The 20,651-nt window shown below is 36.9% G+C and overlaps 1 protein-coding gene across 1 annotated transcript in view; it reads left to right on the forward strand.

Annotated features, from left to right (window-relative positions):
• Positions 1 to 965: 965 nt before the first annotated feature.
• Positions 966 to 20,651, forward strand: part of PTEN (phosphatase and tensin homolog) — a 96,251-nt gene continuing 76,565 nt past the window's right edge. The window contains exons 1-2 of the mRNA XM_042781417.1: positions 966 to 1,287; positions 1,437 to 2,207. Of these exons, the coding sequence (XP_042637351.1) occupies positions 966 to 1,287; positions 1,437 to 2,207 (1,093 nt within the window). The remainder of the gene's footprint in view (positions 1,288 to 1,436; positions 2,208 to 20,651) is intronic.

Below are 20,651 nucleotides of genomic sequence, written 5' to 3' on the forward strand. Positions count from 1 at the left end.
TTCCCCAACTAGGAACACACGTGACCTCCCCCTGAAAGTAGTTCCGACGGTGGCTTGTATCCTTCCACCTCCTTTTGAACCCTCCTAGGTCTCTTCGGCTCCGCCCACTCTCAGGGCTGCAGCTTCCTACAGTCTCCTACTTCTCAACCCGGCCAGTAACCCTGGCCTCCACGCTTTCAGGGCCCGGCTCCCTGAGTAGAGAACTAGGGCCTGGGGTCGTCCACCCAGCCGGGTTTTCACAGCGGCCGAGAGGGGGCGGGGCGAGGTAGACTAGGAAAGGAGCTGGGGCTCCTTGCGTTGAACCGACCTTTGGGGAGGGATGGTTGGCTCTCTTGAGGGGCAATAAAGGGGGCTGCAGGGTGCATCTCACCTATGGGGACCTGCTTTCAGTCTACCTAGACAGTTGTCTTTTGGGACCTGAAAATTCAGGGGGGATGCGCTCAGGCTCAGCACACTCGGCTGGAGATTTTATTATGTTAGAGCAAATGAGCCTAGTTGCCCGGGAAGGGGGAGGTGGGGCGGTGAAAGGGAGCCGGTTGAGATAAACACAGGAGACACAATAGGGGGTTGTTCTTTGTGTTAAGACTGACACCTTGAGGACACCGGGGGTGGGGGTGTGAAGGAGTGGGAGCTAGGCGAGGGCTGCTGCTAGCAAATCCTTGCGAACGATTGTGATCCGACAGCGGTGCAAAAGGAGTGAGACGCTTGCGGTGCTGGGGGAGGCGGAGGAAGAGGGAGGGGTTTCGTCACTGCAGGGACGGTCCCTACGTTTCCCTGTACACTGACCAGCGCGGTCACCGGGTCCTTTCTACCTGGGGACAGGTAACCTCAGCTCGAGCCAGTGAGCCTGCTCAGCGTAACCAACTAAGCTTTCATCTTCAGTTTCCCCTCCGCAGCGGCCTACCCGAACTCCTGCTGGGTTTCTAGGCAGAGCTGGAGCCTTTGCACTCCCCCGCCCCGTGTTGATGCAGAAGCGGCGGTGGCAAGTGCACTCGGAACAAGCCCGAGCGAGACCCGGGCAGTCACACTGGGCATGCTCAGTAGCGCCCGCAGGTTGGGGGTTCTGTGCTCCCACCGGGAGCCGCCGCTTCTACCCCCTCCCTACAGCCTCTGCCCTGCCCTCCCTCGGCGCAATCTCATCCTCCTCCCGCCTCCCCTCGGGCCTCCGTGACCCCCGGGCTCTCCGCGAGGCGGCGGAGGGGGCGGGCAGGCCCGCGGTGATGTGGCGGAACTCTTTGTGCACTGCGGCAGGATACGCGCTTGGGCGTCGCGACACGGTTGCGCTTAGTTCTCTCCTCTCGGAAGCTGCAGCCATGATGGAAGTTTGAGAGTTGAGCCGCTGTAAGGCGAGGCCGGGCTCAGGCGAGGGAGATGAGAGACGGCAGCGGCCGCGGCCCAGAGCCCCTCTCAGCGCCTGTAAGCAGCCTCGGGGGCAGTGCCCTCGGGGAGCCGGCCGGCCGGCGGCGGCGACAGCGGCGGCGTTTCTCGCCCCCTCTGCGTCGCCTTTTCTAACCCTGCAGCCTCTTCCTCGGTTTTTCCTGAAAGGGAAGGTGGAAGCCGTGGACTCGGGAGGGAGCCGGCTGAGGCGCGGCGGCGGCACCTCCCGCTCCTGGAGCGGGGGGGAGAAGCGGCGGCGGCCGCGGCGGCTGCAGCTCCGAGGAGGGGGTCGGAGTCGCCTGTCACCATTTCTAGGGCTGGGAACGCCGGAGAGTTGGTCTCTCCCCTTCTACTGCCTCCAACACGGCGGCGGCGGCGGCGGCGGCACATCCAGGGACCCGGGCCGGTTTTAAACCTCCCCTCCGCCGCCGCCGCCGCACCCCCACTGGCCCGGGCTCTGGAGACCGTCGGGGGAGGCGGCCGTTCCGAGGATTATTCGTCTTCTCCCCATTGCGCTGCCGCCGCTGCCAGGCCTCTGGTTACTGAGGAGAAGCAGGCCCAGTCGCTGCAACCATCCAGCAGCCGTCGCAGCAGCCATTACCCGGCTGCGGTCCAGAGCCAAGCGGCAGCAGAACGAGGGGCATCAGCTACCGCCAAGTCCAGAGCCATTTCCATCCTGCAGAAGAAGCCCCGCCACCAGCAGCTTCTGCCATCTCTCTCCTCCTTTTTCTTCAGCCACAGGCTCCCAGACATGACAGCCATCATCAAAGAGATCGTTAGCAGAAACAAAAGGAGATATCAAGAGGATGGATTCGACTTAGACTTGACCTGTATCCATTTCTGCGGCTGCTCCTTCTCTGCTTTTCTGTCACTCTCTTAGAACGTGGGAGTAGACGGATGCGAATCATTTTCATAGATTGGGTGACTATAACATTTAATCCTGGTCGAATTTCTAGATTATATCATACATTTTGTGTCTCTCTTGAATGTATTCAGCCGAGGGTGTGTGCGGCTAGACGGAACTCTTGCCTGGTTGCAAGTGTCAAGACACCGATTGGTTTCTTAGTCTGTATGGTCTCTTCCTAGGGGCTATTGTCCGTTAATACAGAATACAGTGCACTGTTAAGTGGGCTAGAGAGCTCGGGGATCTGGTCTACTAAATGAACAAAAAAGTAGACGCTTTGAGGTTGAGCACATTTCGATTAAATCTAGGCCCTAGATCAAGGTTATAGATCAGATTAAAATGAAAATTAGTATTGCACGTACGCATATTGCATCAGAATCTTGCAGTGATTGTTTTTAGCTTCCTGGGTTGCATTAGTAGATTTGTTTAAAATACGAATTGTGGACTGATTTGCATAACTTTAGAAGCAGAATCCTTGTCTGCCTATGTGGTGCGCATTTGAGGGCAGAAGTAGCTTTGTATGTTTAAACTAAGTTAATTGCAACTTTGAACTGCATCTGGAAGTTGTAGTAGTTTGAAATCAATACAGTCAGGATAGATCTCGTAAGGCACTCTTACTAGGTCTGCGTGCATTTTGCCTTTTTCTCCCCTGGTGGGGTGGGTGATGGAGGATAGGGCATGAGATTTGCAGTTCAATAGCATATTATGTTCAGTGCTCTTGTCATATATAATACAATGGAGATTGAGTAGTTTTTGATCCCAAATGATAATGAGCTGTAGTTTCCAGGGGGATTGTGTGTACCAAATGGTGACTGTAGAGATTAAACTTCAGTTATCACTTGAAATTTAAGTATCGTTGTGATGCCAGAATTGCTGCTTACCTTATTTAGGTTTCAGGTTCTCTGACACCTATGGGTATCTGCTTATTTTACTGTCAGCTAATAGCCAGAAATGCCGTTGAGAGTGGATTCATTAGCTTCAGATTGTTGGTAAAATGTTAGCATTTTTCATACAGTGAACTAAATTTACTGAGTCAGCTTGTTGAATAAGACAGAAACCAAGAATTTTTAACGGTGCATAGTTTTGGTTGTTTTAAGAGTTAGGCCTTTGTACTTCAAAAGATAGTGGTTATCAAAAGCCATTAATCTTTGCAGTTTCAGGTAAAACAAACTAGTTTTGATTAAGGATGGGGATAGAGTTCTTTTTACACAGAATGTAAAGTAGTTTTCACAGAAGTTGAGAGTTAATGGTAGATCTATGTATAAAGTGTTTGAACAATTAAATTATTGTCCTGAAATGACTGAAGCATTTTAGTTCTGGCAAGGCCTTCATTAAGATAAAAAACTTAGTGATGAAAATTGTAGCAGTGGTTAATAGGTAGTTAAAATTACGTAATTGTGTCAGTATTAATAAGACATTCATAATAAATTATTTTTCAGTAAATGTTAGAAAGCATTTTGCTTAAAGATAACATGATACTAAGGTGTTGTGCTAAAAATTAGGGTTTTTTTTTTTTTAAGAATATATTTGAAGGGGTTTTCTTTGCGTTATGTTAGGTACACATAAATGCGTGCAGCTAATTTTGCCTGTTTTTGTTTTGAAATGAAGATACCTCTTAATGAAGAAGTAGCTTTACAGCATACAGAACTGTAGTATAGTTATCTATTAAGTTAAAAATTTGTAAAGGAATATTTGAAAATCTTGGAGTCTGCATTAATTGAAAAACTTTACCAAGGCTGATTTGATCTATTTGCGTAAAAGGTAATTAATATGGATTTGTGACTAGTTTCAAAAGCAGTCTACTGTAGGTGTAAATTAATGACAAGCATCTAGATATATAGAAACACGTTGTCTATTTTAGTTTTATCTAAAAAAAAAAAATCCCCATTCAAATAAGTAATTAAAGTGTCGTCTGAGTGTAACTTAGATTTCTTTAAGCATTCTAAGTGTGTTTTAGGATATTTTTACTTTTTCCACTTGATTTTGAATTGCTAACAGCGTTGTAAGACTTTATTCTCCCAGGTTCTTAAATGTGGTCAGTGAGGTGACTGGCAATTTCTCCTTTAATTTCAGAGTATGTGGGTCTCAACACATGAAATTTATGTGTAAAAATTTCTCTAACCCTGTAGTACAGTATGCATAGAAAGCAGTATCAAATATTGCATCAAATGACTAATAACACTTAATTTCTAGAGTTGTGGTTTTATTGAGCCAAATGTTTGAGATGAAAGGTCATTAAGAAAAAAGTCAGTGATTTCTTGCTTTTTTGTTAGTTGCACTCCCAATAATTTTTGATAAACCAAAGCACTTTTGTTTACTTGGTTTTGCTTTATTGTATTCTGTTTATTGGGGATGTGAGTGTATGTGTGTGTCTGTGTTAAAATGGCCATTGAAGACCTTGTTTCTGGTAAATTATAGTATCTACTTCAGCAGTCAGTCTGTTAAAAGTTAAGTGCCTTTATGAAGGTAATGACTGGAATGTATTTAATAAGGATTAATAATGAAGTGATTTCTCATAATCGTAGGCAAATTGAGGACCAGAATTCCGTTTTCAAAAATAATTTGTCAGTAGGGTTTAATTCTTAACATTAGTCTAGAAAGTAGTACTGAATGTGAGACCATAAAATATTTGGTATCCTTAGATTACATGAAAACTTTAAACTTTTGTTTATTTGTATTGCTTGATAGGTTTTCATCTTTTAAAATGTTAACTTTTGTAGGGAATGTTTTTAACTTAGTAAAGAGATGAAGTTAGTAATATTATGAGGTTTTTTTCTTTGAAAATAAGTAATTATTAAAATTACCATATTATGAAGCTTTTTAAAAAGTTTTGAATAGGCAATACTTTTATTATTTTTTTGTTGTTAAGTTGTATTTCTTTTCTGAACATGATCGGGCCACTAATGGTTATATGATAATTTACAAACTTTATTTTCATAAAACCTATTCAAGAGTAAAATACATCTGAAAGGAGTAGTTTGTAGTTTATATGACTTTTAATATAAGGAAAAAGGAATTTTATTGCTGCTTATTGTAAAAGTTTGTACAATGTGATCATCAATATAGATTTAAAGTGCTTATAAATTACTAGATAAATACTAAATGATTAAAGATCATAAAATATGGTGAGAAGTAACCACATTAATTTTAAAGTTTTAGAAAGACAATAGAGAAAGACAGATTTATGTATATTAGTTATGAGATTTTATTTAAAAAGTAGACGGTGATAGTTCAATTTTTATATGGAACGTATATCTATTTTCTCATAATAACCATGTAAAATATACAGACCTCTTGGTGGTGTGAATTTTCTTACTTCTTGACTGTGGAGAGGTTTTCAGTTCTTAATTTCAAATGGTCTCATTTTGAAATTTGCCCCCATTTGCTCCTTGGATGATAGTTTACTACTATTTAATAATTTTTAAGGTACTTACAAAGTAATCACTTCATTGACTTTCAGGGGAAAAATATTCATTATGAGTAGATGAATTCACAAAGTTTCAACATTAATTCATTTTCAGTAAACATAGTCTAAATTTTAAATATTTATGTCAGTCTTTTTAGTAAGGCAAAAGTCTGTAAGAAATCATTATATTGATATTGTGTATGAAATGAGCTTGTAAAGAGAAATTTAGAAGTGTGTATATGTATGAGAGTTCTTCACTTAAAATAATCGTCTTTTTTCATACTGTAAAGATTGAGCTTCCAGAAAATATATTATATATGATAGTATATGAAATTAATTTCATACCATATCTGTATATATATGCACTTATTTTCTGTACAGAACTTTGGGATAAAAGCCATGCTGAAGTATTAATCCATTGAACCTATTGGTGTTCACTTAGGTTTACTTTTCCTTTTCTCTCTCACTTTTCATGGCCTGAATTCATTACCAAAAGATGACAACAGTCAACCATATGACACCAAAAGGACAGCATTTGCCCAGAAACAAAGTTCAGAAAGCAGGAATGGTCAGGAAAGAGGGGTAAATGGGAGAGAGAAACCAGGGAGGAAGCAGGAAGAGTGGTGTTTGTTACATTGAGGGAATTGTAACTGATGCATGAAACAAAATGTGTATAAATTGTTGAATGGGAAACTAATTTGCTCTGTAAACTTACACCCAAACAACAATATAATGTTTGCCAAAATGAAAAGATAATAGCATTTGTTATAAGGATAGTATCAATTTGTGAGATTGGGTTCAGTAATGATTTCAGTAATAATCAGTTCTGATTTACAATTGCTTTCTATCTGGTAGCTTTGAAATTAATGTAGTTGCTATCAGAGATACCAGTAATACTGAGGTAGAAGGAATAACCTAAATTGATGGGATTACTGATACTCATAATTCTTTTATGTAGGCCATATTACTGCCACATGTATTCTTTACTGTGTGGTAAAAGTGTTCTAGTCTATGAGTAATGATTCTCTCTATGCATGTTGAATATGTGAATTCATTAATGTAAAATATTTTCATGTAAGGAGTGAAATTAGTATATTGGATTTCACTACTCACCTTTCCCTTGATTTTTCAAATTTTTTTCATTGGTTGCAGAAGAGGTGAGAACAATTTGACTCTCAAAGTAATTTGCACTATTATAAAAAAGACCTTTGGCAAATACTAATATAAGAGGAATAAATATAATTTGGGGGTACACTGATTCTGAATGGGAGATTTAAATTTAGTTCAATATAGTTAGGATAAACTATCTTCATTGACAGTAGTTTACCTTAAGAGATGGGTGGTCATCTTTAGAATATTAGGTATATGCTTTTTTGGCAATGAATATTGACAGATGGATACTGGTAGCTGCACTTGCCAGCAAAAGAATATTACTGACCTGCATGTAGTGTGGAGAGGAAGGCTGTTTATGTATTACATTTTAACTGGTTGCACACATAATTATCATCAGTAGTCACCACTTCAAACATGGATCTAAAAGTTTGAGTCCTTTATGTGTATACATGTATAATAAATATAAAGTTAGCAAACCCTTTATTTTAAATTTCTTAAAAAATGAACTTTCTTTAAGGAAGAAATTACCTTGCATGACTTTATTTTATAAATTTCAAATATGGTTAAATTTATTTAAATTACTTTGTAATGTTGAATATTGGTTTTATTACACCTTAAATGTATATATTGTTTCATTTTAGATTTTAGAAAGGTAGTGTGGCCTCTGGAGGCAGACTGCTTGTGTTGGAATCCTGGCTCTTGGACTTGGTGGCTGGGTGATTTTAAGTAGGTTACTTAACTCTTCTCAGCCTATTTGATCTGTAAAATACCTACCTACCACATAAAGTTTATCTTGAAGAATAAATAAGAATATAAATAAAGAACTTAGCATAGTACCTGGTGCAGTGTAAATACTTAATAGGCTGCTATTTCTGTTAAAATTATAATTTCAGATAACTGTGTGTGAGAAATTACTTGTATTTTTATTTATGGGAGAAACAATTTTAGACATGTTAGAATTTTAATTGGCTTATGCTTATGCTGTGAAAGTTTTAGAAGCTCTGGTAGTGTAGTGCCTAAGGCACTTGACTGCTACCCACCAGCCACTCCTTGGAAGGAAGATGGGGCACTCTACTTCCTTAGTGATACTGCCTTGCAAACCCAAGGAGGGTCGCTATGAGTCGGGTCCGACTTGTCGGCACATAACAACAACAAAAACAACAACATGAATGTTTTAAAAAAAGTAGAGATTCCTTAGGACTTAAGAGTATAACATAACTGATTTTGCTATTTCATCAAAAATAACAGTGTAAAGCTCTGCTCACTTGTTCTGTTGACCAAAGCAAAGTTAATCATGCTAAACAAAAAGTATTTACTTTGAAATAATAAGATGAGAACTTCTCATGGCATAATGGAGTTCTTAAAATAAAACTTGGTTATAATATCAAATTTTATTTAGGGTCCAAAGACAGGTTAATTTAAATATCATTTATTTTTATTCATAAAGACTAATCTCAGCCTCAGATGAAATAAACTTAATGTAGGATATGAGGATTATATAAAAGTCTATTTCTTAGGATTTGAAAATGCATTTACCTTTGTTGTTGTTATGTGCCGTCGGGTCAGCCGTGACTCATGGCGACCCCTCCTTGGGTTTCCGAGGCAGTATCACTACGGAAGTAGGATTGCCCAACCTTCCTTCCGAGGAGTGGCTGGTGGGTTTGAACCGCCAGCCGTCTGGTTAGCATTTACCTTTAAGTTCACCTTTTTAGAGGAGTCATGCAACTTTGAATGCCAACTTATGTTTATTAAATAAAATTTGCACTTAATATAATCTGGTTATACATTAATACAGGAGCCCTGGAGGAACAATGGTTAAGTGATCAGCTACTAACTGAAAGGTTGGCTGTTTGAACCTGCTGGCTGCTCTGTGGAAGAAATAAGGGGCAGTCTGCTTCTGTAAAGATTACAGCCTTGGAAACCCCTAGGGCAGTTCTACTCTGTCCTATATGGTTGCCATGAGTTGGAACTGACAGCAACAGGTTATATGTTAATATGATACAAAAGCTTAAATTTAGTGTTAAACATTTGTGTCGTTGGGTCCTATTTTCACATTTGACCAAGGTTCTCAATGTAATTTTAGACCTAGAAATGAGAAGAAAGATCTAAAAGATTTTTTTTCTTTACATATTCTTACCTGGTATGGGGAAGAGTAGAATAAGCTCAAGACCTACCCAGCAACAGCATAGGGATTGTCCGCCCTTGGGCTGCACTGGTCTCCCAGCTGTATCCCAGTACCTTCAATAACGAAGCACTTGATTTTCAGCGAGTTGTTTTTTTTTGGCTTGCTTGTTTTGCATTGCAGAATGAAAGTTACCTTGTCTAATTCTGTGTATGACTACCTGATTATGTGATTTTAATGTAGTTTTATATGTATTTTGTCAGGTGTTAGACTAGTTGTAATTTTGGTCCAGGTCTGGGTTGTAGGATTGAATTGTGTGTTTTTACATCTGGGCAGTTGAGCTGTCAAAAACTGTTTTTTTTTCTCTCTCTTTTAAGACTACATGCACTTATTTATTTAGCTTTATTTATATCACTACCCAAAGCTTGTCGTAGACTTAGTATTGTTAGAGGCCTTATTTGGCTTTTATTTCCTTTGAATTTTGTAGATTTTTTGGATAAAGCACAGTAAAGTTCTTGTTCCTTTAGTAGTAATTAATTGCAAGGATTGCATTCTGCTAGTTTTATATGTTTAGTATTTTTGATCTTTTGAAGAGGTTGCAGTTATTTAAGCTTTACTTTCAAATGCATTGAATCAGGTATTCTTTAAGTCAGATGTATTCTCAAAATGGCTTATAAACATAGCATACATGTTCAGAGTTGCAAGTGACTTTTTGGTTTGAAATGTATTTTTTTTCTCTCATTTAAAATTCTCTTAAATTTTAAATTACTGAGGCTCTTTGAGTTTTCTAGCTACTCTGGTCTGATTGGAGATTGAAGTAGAAAGACTTGAAAACTGTTCTCTACTTTTAAAATGAAGTCTGGGGGATAGATTAAGCCTGATTTTAGGGGTTTATTTTTTTTAGTGTTTTTATCGATCATTTTATTCTGGGTCTGTTAGCAGAGGAAATGGCATGCTTGGGCTTTTCTGCCCCCCCCCCCAAAACAAACAAACAAACAAGCATGAAAATAATACTTTGCCAGAGTTTGCCATGTTGTAAGATTTATTCAACATTTTCATTCAATCATTTGTGAAAGGTATGAGGACTTGAGTCAGAAGTTGATTTTCTTCTTTTTCTTTTTAACTAATGTAATAAAATTAGCTAGCAGATACTCTGCCAGTGTCTTATATTTGTGTAATATTTTTGGATTAACAAAGCCCTTTCCCATTTGATTTTGCAACGATACAAAAGCAAATACTACTTTCTTTATTTTTTGCAATCTCAGAATGATAGCTTTGATGGAATTGGTTCTTTGTTAAAGACTAGTGTGATTTTAAGTCCAAAGTAGGATGCAGGTTTTTTAGTACTGGGTGCAGTATTTTCTCATTATGTTAAATTAATTGTTCTCAAACTTTAGGTGATACCAGAATAACCTGGAGTCCTTGTTAAACTGTGGATTGCTTGACCCACCCCAGAATTTCTGACTCAGTTTAGGTCTGAGTTGGGGCCTGAGAATTTGCATTTTTAACAAGTTCCCAAGTGATGGTGATGTTGCTGATCTGGGACTACACTTTGAAAACCACTGTATTACATTATCTACCCTGTAAGCAAATTGTTAATATTGTTCTCTTTTAGGTTAATAGGATTTATATATGCATTATCTTATTTGATCCATGAATAGTAAATAACTCAGCAAAGCAAATAATATCCTAACTTTATGGATTAAGCAGTGAGTTATAGAAAGTCCACATGGTGAAATGGAGGAAGAATAAATTTGAGAGTTAACTAGATCTAAAATCTAGATTAAACCCTTGTCAGCCACTTATCAGCTGTGTAATAAAGAATACGCTAATTAACTTTAATGAATCTCAGTTTCCCATCTCTAACATGGGGTAAAAATCCTCAACTTGTAGGTTGGTTTTTTTAGGTTTGTTAGAAATACAGGTTAGTTTTTTTTCGTTGTTGTTGTTGTTGCTGCTGCGGCTGTTTTGTTTTTGTTTGTTAGAGCATTGTTTGTTTACTGGGGTGATTCTGCGATATCCTCTACCCTCACCCCTGAAATATTTAGCAATGTCTGGTGACAGTTTTGCTTGTAATGGAGTCGGGTATTGCTATTGTCATGTAGCATGCAGAGAGCAGGGATGCTGCTAAACATCCTACAGTGCACAGGACAGCCTCCCACAACAAAAGATTGCCTGGTTTAAAATGCCAATATTGCCAAGGTTGCTAGACCTGGCTTCGAGGTATAAAGTGTCTTAAAAAAAACCCCAAAAAACAAAACAAAAAAACACTGCTATCAAGTCAATTCTGACTCATAGCAACCACCAGAAGTTTCCAAGGCCATAAATCTTTACAGAAGCAGACTTCCCTCATCTTTCTCCCGCAGAAGACCTGCCGGATTCAAACTGCTGACCTTCTGGTTAGCAGCCCGATGTCTTACAGTGTCACCAGAGCCCCTAAAGTGTCTAGTATGTAATAAGGCAGTATAGAATTCTATAAAGGTCAGGTTCCTTTGCCCTCATGTTGTGGCATTTAAGAGGGTCAGATTGCCATAAATGATGGAGCTAGACCTAGCATCTAGGTTTACAGATTAGTGCTAGGCCAAGATTTATCATAAGAACTTTGTCCACAAAAAAATCTCCCTTGTAGCAAAAAATAGTTTATTTGAAGAGATTTCAATGCGTTATTTGGCTGATTGTGAAAGTGTTGCTTTGAACTTCTGTTAGAAAAGGCTAAAGCTGTTTTCAGTAAACATGTGTAAGTGTAATGCACTGTGTGTGGTATTCAGAAGGATGTTACATAGACTGCTGTAACATGATGGATATGGTTTGTTAAAAGAAAACATCTTTTTTCATTTTTATATGGCCAGTAGTTTTGAAATTAATCCTTAGTGATTTCCTTTAATTATGTAGTTGTTAAGCTGTTGAGTTACTTTGCTCCCAGTATACTTTTTTGTTGTTGTGTAATTCATTATTTAACCTTATTTTATGCGTTTTCGTTCTAAATCTTCTTTTGCTGTAGTCTGATATGGTAAAGATCAAAGTGCTGAGATAAAATTGCAAATTTCTGACAAGTTATAGAAGCTTCTCCGATCTTCCTGGATAAAGGAGGCTGACTCTCAGGAGCCCCTGATGCGTATATTACGTTCTTTTCTAGGCCTTAGATTTTGTATCAGCCTGTTGAATTAAAGTGCGTTGTTTATCTAAAATTAAAAACTCACATCAATGTGAAATTTTTAGGAACAAATTGGAATGGAAGTTTAGATTAGACCTCAGATAGGAAGGTGGGTTACCAAAGGAGTAGCTTTAGTGGATTCTGATTTTTTTTTTTTTTAGGGCAGATAAACATAATTACGAAAGTGTTTTAGGAATAGATTTGATTTTTTTTCTGTTTCCTTGATTTTACAGTTTACTTTTCCTCTCACTTTGCACACACAGAATAAAATGCCAAGGTCCTGTTTTTTAAATTCTTAGGAAATTTAAATTTTGACTGCGTTTTATGATTCCTTTTGAAATAACAGGAGATATTCAGAGGAACTGAGAGATATTTTAAAACCAGTGCTGCTAATCAGATGATAGTGTCAAATTTATATAAGAAAACAAAGCAATAGTTACTCATTGCTGTAATTTAATTGAATAAATCTTACGATACTTATTTCAATATAAAAATAAACTCCATTTGCTTACTCAAGAAATTTTTTAATAAAAACATGACTCATTAAAGAGCACTTTTAGTAAATCAACCATTTTTCGCTTTCTCTACACCTTCATATTTCTATAATCAGTTTCCAGTTTCATTCATATATAAATATTTTAAAATCTAGTCCATCATGTTATATTTGAAGGTGTGCTACTTTTTAACATGTTTTCTATAGCATGTAATAGTTGCCGTAATTATTTTAAAGTCATCAGTAATACTTACTTCTCTGCAGTTATACATTAAGTTCTGAGAGAGGTGTTTGTGTGTGTGTGTGTGTGTGTGTAAAAATAACTTTTTATTTTTAGTGGATTGAAGAGGATCTAAATATTAGGAAAGGTTTTGATTAATAAAATCATAATCTGAAATAGTTGAAATGTTGGAGTCTTAAAAGTTTTTTCCTCCTAAATCACTTTCAGGAAAGCTTTTGCATATTTAGAAATTTAAGCATATTTTACTTCTTTGAATATAATAATATAAAATGTATCTAAACACTTTCAATCTATCACTTTTACTGTTGTAGAAATATTGTATTGCAATTAAAGTGGATATAGAAGTAATTTGAATGAACTGTTTCATCATTTTTATAACAAAGTCATTGTTTGTAACTCTATGGCTTTCCTTTCTTTTATTAGAAAAGGTACTGTTTGCATGTTGTGACTATTCCCTGGAGCATACTTTGAATGATTTAGTTTATATTTGCATAGTTGTCTAGGTAATTGATAATATTAATTGAAGGATTTGCTGTGCATTTGCATTTATAATACCAGTTTTTGTTGGCAAAAATTGCGCTTACTAGTTTATGTCAGGTTTTATTTTTAAATGTAAGATACTAAAATAACCTTATTAGCTAAATGGTAATTAGCTAATAATGGTAATCAATGAAATATATTCCTTTTTTCATTCTTATTGTTAGAATCAATAGTGTTTAAAAAATACTGAAATAAAAACAAATTTTTTTTAAACACAGTTACTTTTTAGAGTAGTGTTTTCCCAAATGAAATAAAATTGTTTCAATTCTTGAGTTAAAGAATATTTTAATTTAGGTGTGTATGTATATGATGGCATAGTGACTAAGGCACTTGACTGCTAACCAGTTCAAACCCACCAGTCACTCCTTGGAAGGACGATGGGGCAGTCTGCTTTGTAGTGTTACCACCAGGGAAACCCAAGGAGGGGTTACGACTCTGCTATGAGTCAGACCCAACTTGACAGCAGTGAGTTTGGTTTTTGGTTCTTTCTCTCTATTTTTTCTTTCTTTCTTAAGGAGCTCTGGTGGCATAGTGGATAAGGCATTTGGCTGCTAACCAGATGGTCAGCAGTTCAAACCCACCAACTGCTTGGTGGAAGGAAGATGGGCCATCTTTTGTAAAGATTTATAGCCTTGGAAACCCAATGGAGGTCACTATGAGTTGGAATCGACTTGATGACATTGAGTTTTTTTTAAATATGTGTATTCTTGGGTGCTAATGAAAACTTGGTGATGGCAGAAATACTTTGTTTTTGAGTGCATGCATGTGTGTTTTTTTGAAAACCCAAGAAAAAAATCTAGCATGTGAACAGTTTTCATGGATTAGCTTTAGGAAATATGTATAACATAAATAACTTGATACATTGAAAATGTGAGAAAGTTTTGCATATTGAGTTTCACTTTGATGTGGTCAAGATTATGTGTAATACTTTAAAATATGCCAAGGTGCTGGTTATTAAGGTATTTGGATTCTTTTTAATACTGAAAAGGTCACACAGATTGTGATTATTGTGTAGTGTCCAAGATTTAAGGCCTGCCATCTGTTACTCAAATGTAGGAAAAAATTAAGATAATCTAGTGATATAAGTGCTTTTGACACCTCTGTTTTTGAAATCATCTATTATGATTTTTTTAAGAGTAATATCAGATTTTAAGCTTTGCAAAAATGATGCTTAATAGTTATGCTGGAATTCATATTTTTCTATGAAATATGAAGATACTAGTTGAGAACTAAAGATCATGTATTGAAACCTGGCCTTCAGTCATTTTGCTTTTAATAGTTTGGCTACATAGGTGGAAGCTTCATGTTTTAACTTACAGTATTATATATTTTCAAACTATATTTTCTCTAAAAAGTTGATAAATGAGAGAATTCATTACTACAGAATGTAGGGAACTGATTTAATATAAATAACTGAAAGATTTGTTTTTAAGTGTTTTTTAGGTTGTCAGCCTTCTTCTACCACTTTATTATTTCTTGTCTGTATTTTAGTAAGTGAACTTGTCCGTGTGAAATTCTGCTGTGGCATTTTGAGCCACTATAGAAATAGTTTCTATAACTTAACTTTCATCTCACACCAAGTTACAAGTTTGCTGCCATCAAGTTACATGTTGTTGTTACTGTTAGTTGTTGTCTGGTTGGTTTTGACTCAATACTAAGTCCTTAAAAATTACATATTAGGTTTAGTGGGATCTGATTAATTTTAGTCTAGTTTGTTTTATTTATTATGTTGACTTTTTTTTTCCTTGAGAAAAAAATATGGCAAATGATGTTTTACAATACTAATGATGCTGATATGTGTGCCTTCACACATATTTAAAATCCACATATGTTTCTAGTTCATGTTGTTTTTCTCTACTAAAATACTGAATTTAAGGAAAATTATTTTTGCCAACTAGAAAAACAAGTAATTTTTCAAGTGATTTCCCGGATTTATGGTATGAAATAAAGAAACTTGATTATATTATATTAAAACTAAATATAAAATGTAGTCACCTAGCATATTCTCATTTGGAGCTTTTGCCTTTTAAAATAGTTTCCAGTTAACAGGGCTTTTGTTGAAAGGTAAATTTTTATTGTTAGGAGTAAATTAAAATATTTTACAGTTTTGATTTAATTGCTAAGAAAAAACCCTAATTGTTAAACACATTTGTATGAGAACTTTGGTTTCTTTGTACCTTTTGGGTAGTAAATTTTGAATATTGTTAAATTAGTTCATGATTGTATCTAAAAGATTAGTAAAGATGGAAATCTTGGAATTTATTACTTTTCCAGAATGCAGTCTGCTGATGGAGAATTGACACCAACTATTCCTGGGCCTTTATTCTCAAACTACTGATACATCCCATGGCATCTCTGTTCATTACTTGTTTGTCTTTTAGCTGTAAAAGTTAGTGACCTGAGGTCTTTTTGCATAGTTACAGAGTAGCCAAAATAAAGGGTTTTAGGTAATGACTTCTGATGAAATAAATGATAAAAGTATGGTTTTTATAGTAGATATTTCAGAAGTAACTTATAAATGTAACGTTGAATCCGAAGATTAGAGCTTTAAAGGTACTGTGTTATGTACTTTATACTGAACTGACTTAAACCTCAACGTTAAAATTTTAACTTTTCTTTCTTGCACTTCATTATACTTTTGCTGTGGAAAATTAAGAGTTAGCATTAGCTTAGCTCTAGTGTGTCTAATGCATGTAGTTGTACTGATAATCTTTTTGAGAGACATTATGTGAATTATATCCATATTTTGTTTTATTTGTTGTTATTAGTGGTTAATCCTAGATGTTTTTTAAGTGGGAGCAGAACCTAGGGATGTATGTGTGTGTGTGTTTGTGTGTTGTGTGTGTTTCAACAGCAGCAGTGTTCTGAAACAGGAAACCAGTCTTAACATACTCATCCAGAGACCTAGGAAGAAGGTAATTGTTTGGTATACTCGTTAAAACCAGTCAGTTGAGCAACTTAAATTTTTTATTTATTTATTTTTAATTAGGATTTGGGTAAAGATTTACAGAGTAAATTCACTTTTCATACAGCAGTTCACATATACTTTGTCTCATGTCATTGACCAAAATTTACAATGCAGCAGCTCCCCTCCCACTTCCTCCCCATAGTTACCTCCTCCCAGTGTCCATCCCTTCATACTCTTCTGCACCCTGAGAGGCCCATTGTCTGCCAACCCTGTATATGATCTTGGATACACTCTCCATTTAGACATACATAATTGTTTAGCTTGTTCACCCATCTATCCGTCCCTATACCCATGTTTGCTTTCATTGACAACTCAGTATTGTATTTGCAAAGGGGTTCATATTTGTTGTTTGTACTGCCCATGTAACTCTCTCTGTCTTTCTCATCCTCAATGCTGCCATATTGGTCACTCACATTTGGTACATTGCCCTTCTCTTCACCCAAATCAATATTTATCTCTATCTATCTAACAGCATTCCCTCCTCTTCCCTCCCATCCCTGGTAACCAACAAAGAAAATGTCCTCCAATATATAAACCTTTCCTTAACTTTCACAATAACGGACTAATACAATATTTGTCCTTTTGTGACTGACTTATTTCGCTCAGCATAATGTCCTCCAGCAACTTAAATTTTTAAAGGTTCACAGATACAGGTTTGAACGCTGGTAGATACATTATTGCATAATAAGTCTTTTGAAGAAAAGTTGATTAAATTAGTTCAGGGGACTGATAATTGCCTCAGCTAATACACTAAGTAAATTTTAGTTTGGATTTTAGATTGTTGCTAGTATTATCAGTGACTTGTTAAGATATTTTTTCTGTCCTTTCAATTTGCTTAAATTTAAATAATTGAAGTTTAGAATGAAAACATTTGAAGTAAAAAATTAAACTTATTTTAACTGAGTGTTATAGTACTTTACATCTCTGTAGGACAAACATACTAAGAAAATCTTAATATATTTGACTTGAAAAGCTTTTAAAAGAATTCTTAAATTTAAGTAGTTTTTTTGGAAAAACAGTCTCTTTCAAATATTTGTCACTAGAAATTATTTTGTTTATATACACATGTACACGTATATATGTTGTTGTTGTTGTTATGTGCCGTCAAGTCGGACCCAACTCATAGCAACCCCTCCTTAGGTTTCCGAGGCAGTATCACTACGGAAGTAGATTGCCCCATCTTCCTTCTGAGGAGTGGCTAGTGGGTTTGAACCACCAGCCTTCTGGTTAGCAGTCAAGTGCTTTAGGCACTATGCTACCAGAGCTCCTACACTTGTAATATATATGTTAATGTATACATGCACATGTTTAATGAACATATATATAGTTGTAATCAGTGTTTTCATCCTGTTCTGTTGTCTAGTTTTTCACAAGTACAATTCTTAGGTGCCTATTTGTACTTGTTCTTTTTAAAACTATATGGATACCATGGTTTGCTTACTGCATCCTTGTTAGGGCTTCAGTTTTCTTTTTAAATGGGACTATTATTGATATCTTTGTAGAGTTTATTTTTTGTTTATTTTATTGGAGTGTTTTGTGGGGTAGGGTTGCTGGATTAAAAGGTAGAGCAGTTTCATAGCTCCTTGTTACAGGTTGCAGATTTCTTGCCAAATGAACCAGTTTATAGTATTGCTACTAAGAAGATGAATTGCTAGCACTTCTTAATGTTCCTTTGGGAAGAGTGTGGTGTTTCGTTTTAGAAAGTGAGATCTGTATTCCTATTTCAAAGTAAAATTGTATACAGACTTTTTCTTCTAACAGGAGAAAGGCAAAAGAAAGATGTGAAATTAGAAATATTTAGAGAAGTGAAATACTTCAGTGGAGTTCAGACATTATTTGGGAGTCAGGTTTCCTTTTTGGTTTGGTACTGGTAGCAGATACCTAGAAGTGTTAAAAGGAAGCTTTAATTTATACTAAAGTGAATTTGATTTAATTAATATACCAGAATCCCTTTTTTCCTAATTTATTTATAAAAACACCATATTGAATTGCCTTGTAATGGGACATTTACACTACATTTCCCACTCATAAAGCCTCTAAAGTAATGATAGCTTGTTTACAATTGTAGAACCTTTTGCACTCTTAATAGGTTAGAAGATTTTTTCAGATACCTTATTTGATTCTTGAAACAACCAGTGAAGAAGTTACAGCAAGAGGTATTCCTTTACAGAAAAACAAAAAATATTTTGGGTTAGAGATCAGGTGACTTCACTGAAGTCATAGCTTTTAAGTTGCAAACTGAGAGTAGAGCCTTGGCTTCTGTATTATGATGATACTTCTTAAGTGCTTATAGGCCTGCCACTTAGTCAAAATTTAAAATTTCCTTTTAGTCCTTGTATCCTGTGTTATTCTGTCTTCATTCTTATAACTCCCATTTTTTGGGGTTACTTCTTAACGTGTCTGTAATTCAAGCTTTCTTACTCATATATCCTTTTCCCTGATTTGTGTAGGAACGAGTATATGTTTTATATCTTAGGAAAAATTGTTTCTGAATAATGAAAACTAGCTAGGGAGCTCTTATAGCGTAGTGTCTAAGGCACTTGACTGCTAACCAGAAGGCTGGTGGTTCAAACCCACCAGCTGCTCCTTGGAAGGAAGATGGGGCAATCTACTTCCGTAGTGATACTGCCTCAGAAACCCAAGGAGGGGTTGCTATGAGTCGGGGCCGACTCGACGGCAAATAACAACAACAACAACAATCCTGCCTTAGGAGCTCTGGTAGCATAGTGCCTAAGGCACTTGACTGCTAACCAGAAGGCTGGTGGTTCAAACCCACCAGCTGCTCCTTGGAAGGAAGATGGGGCAATCTACTTCCGTAGTGATACTGCCTCAGAAACCCAAGGAGGGGTCGCTATGAGTCGGGGCCGACTCGACGGCAAATAACAACAACAACAACAACAACAGCACTTTATTAATTAAATGGAAAGAATTCTTTTTCTGCTTTCTTCTTTATAAATCTTCAACCAGAGCTCATCATCAATAATCAGCACGCTAGGGAAAAGCACAGTCTGGTAAGAAGTAGAAAATCTTTCATTGCGAATGAGAAAGCTGTAGAAGTCCATGAGAGTGGCTGGTACTTAAAACATAACTTCATTAGAAAGGTTGATAATGTGAGTAAAACTGTGACATACTTAGAAAGTATTGCTTAAATGTAGACTTAAAATTTGGTGAAAGAAATGTAAACCTGATGTAGCTTATGAATCTATGGCTGAATTTATTTTTTCTTTCAAGTGAGCCTTAATTTTCTGTTGGCTGGAAGAGGGAGAAAATCTCTAGAAATGTTTGGGAAATAAAATTAAATGAACTTCTGGTGTTTGCTCACTTGCTTTCGATTCCTCTTGTCTTAGCCTGACCTTATTCATTCCTTTGTACCTGCTGCTGGTTTAGCTGTGTTCTTCTTCTGAGCCAGCTAATTTAAGATTTGCTTTTTGATGATTACTTCTCTCAATCTGCATATCGGTTTCTGTTTGGTTGTTTTTCTTGTATGGTATAGCTTCATGGGAGCTCTGGTAGCATAGTGCCTAAGGCACTTGACTGCTAACCAGAAGGCTCGTGGTTCAAACCCAGCAGCCACTCCTCGGAAGGAAGGTTGGGCAATCAATCTACTTCTGTAGTGATACTGCCTCGGAAACCCAAGGAGGGGTCGCTGTGAGTTGAGTCTGACTCGACGGCATATAACAACAACAGCATAGCTTCATATTTTTACTATAAATTTTCATTAACTAGAATTTAAAAACTTATGTGAAATATGGAAATAATTTTCCTTAATTATGGCAAGAAAAATACAGTCATTGGTTTGTATACTATCTCTGTATTTTAGTTTATAAGTAGTTTCGGATCCAACTCCTAGTAACTCCTTCTTGGGTTTCTGAGGCGGTATCACTGTGGAAGTAGATTACCCAACCTTCCTTCTGCGGAAAGGTTGGTGGGTTTGAACTGCCAGCATTCTGGGTAGCAGTCAAATGCATTAGGCAGTATGCCACAAGAGCTCCCAAGTTTAGGGATAAGTGTACCTATATTATATTGAATACTACAAAAAAGCTTTTTACAATGGCTTTACTTTCAGTAGCCATTATACTTAAAATAAGATTTCATGTATATGCCAGGAGCACGTTATTAAAAAGGATACTTGGTGTTGCAGTGGTTAAAGTGCTCAGATGCTAATCCAAAGGTTGGCAGTTCAAACCCACCAGCTGCTCCGCAGGAGAAAGCTGTGGTAGTCTGCTTCCATAAAGATGTACAGCCTTAGAAACCAATGAGGCAGTTCACCTATGCCCTCCCTGTAAGGTTCCTGTGAGTCAGAATTGACTTATAGCAATGGGCTTCAGTTTTT

The sequence above is a fragment of the Orycteropus afer genome, unplaced genomic scaffold, assembly GCF_000298275.1.
Source record: "Orycteropus afer afer isolate SDZICR_OR568_19922 unplaced genomic scaffold, OryAfe1.0 scaffold00118, whole genome shotgun sequence".
Lineage (NCBI taxonomy): Eukaryota > Metazoa > Chordata > Mammalia > Tubulidentata > Orycteropodidae > Orycteropus > Orycteropus afer.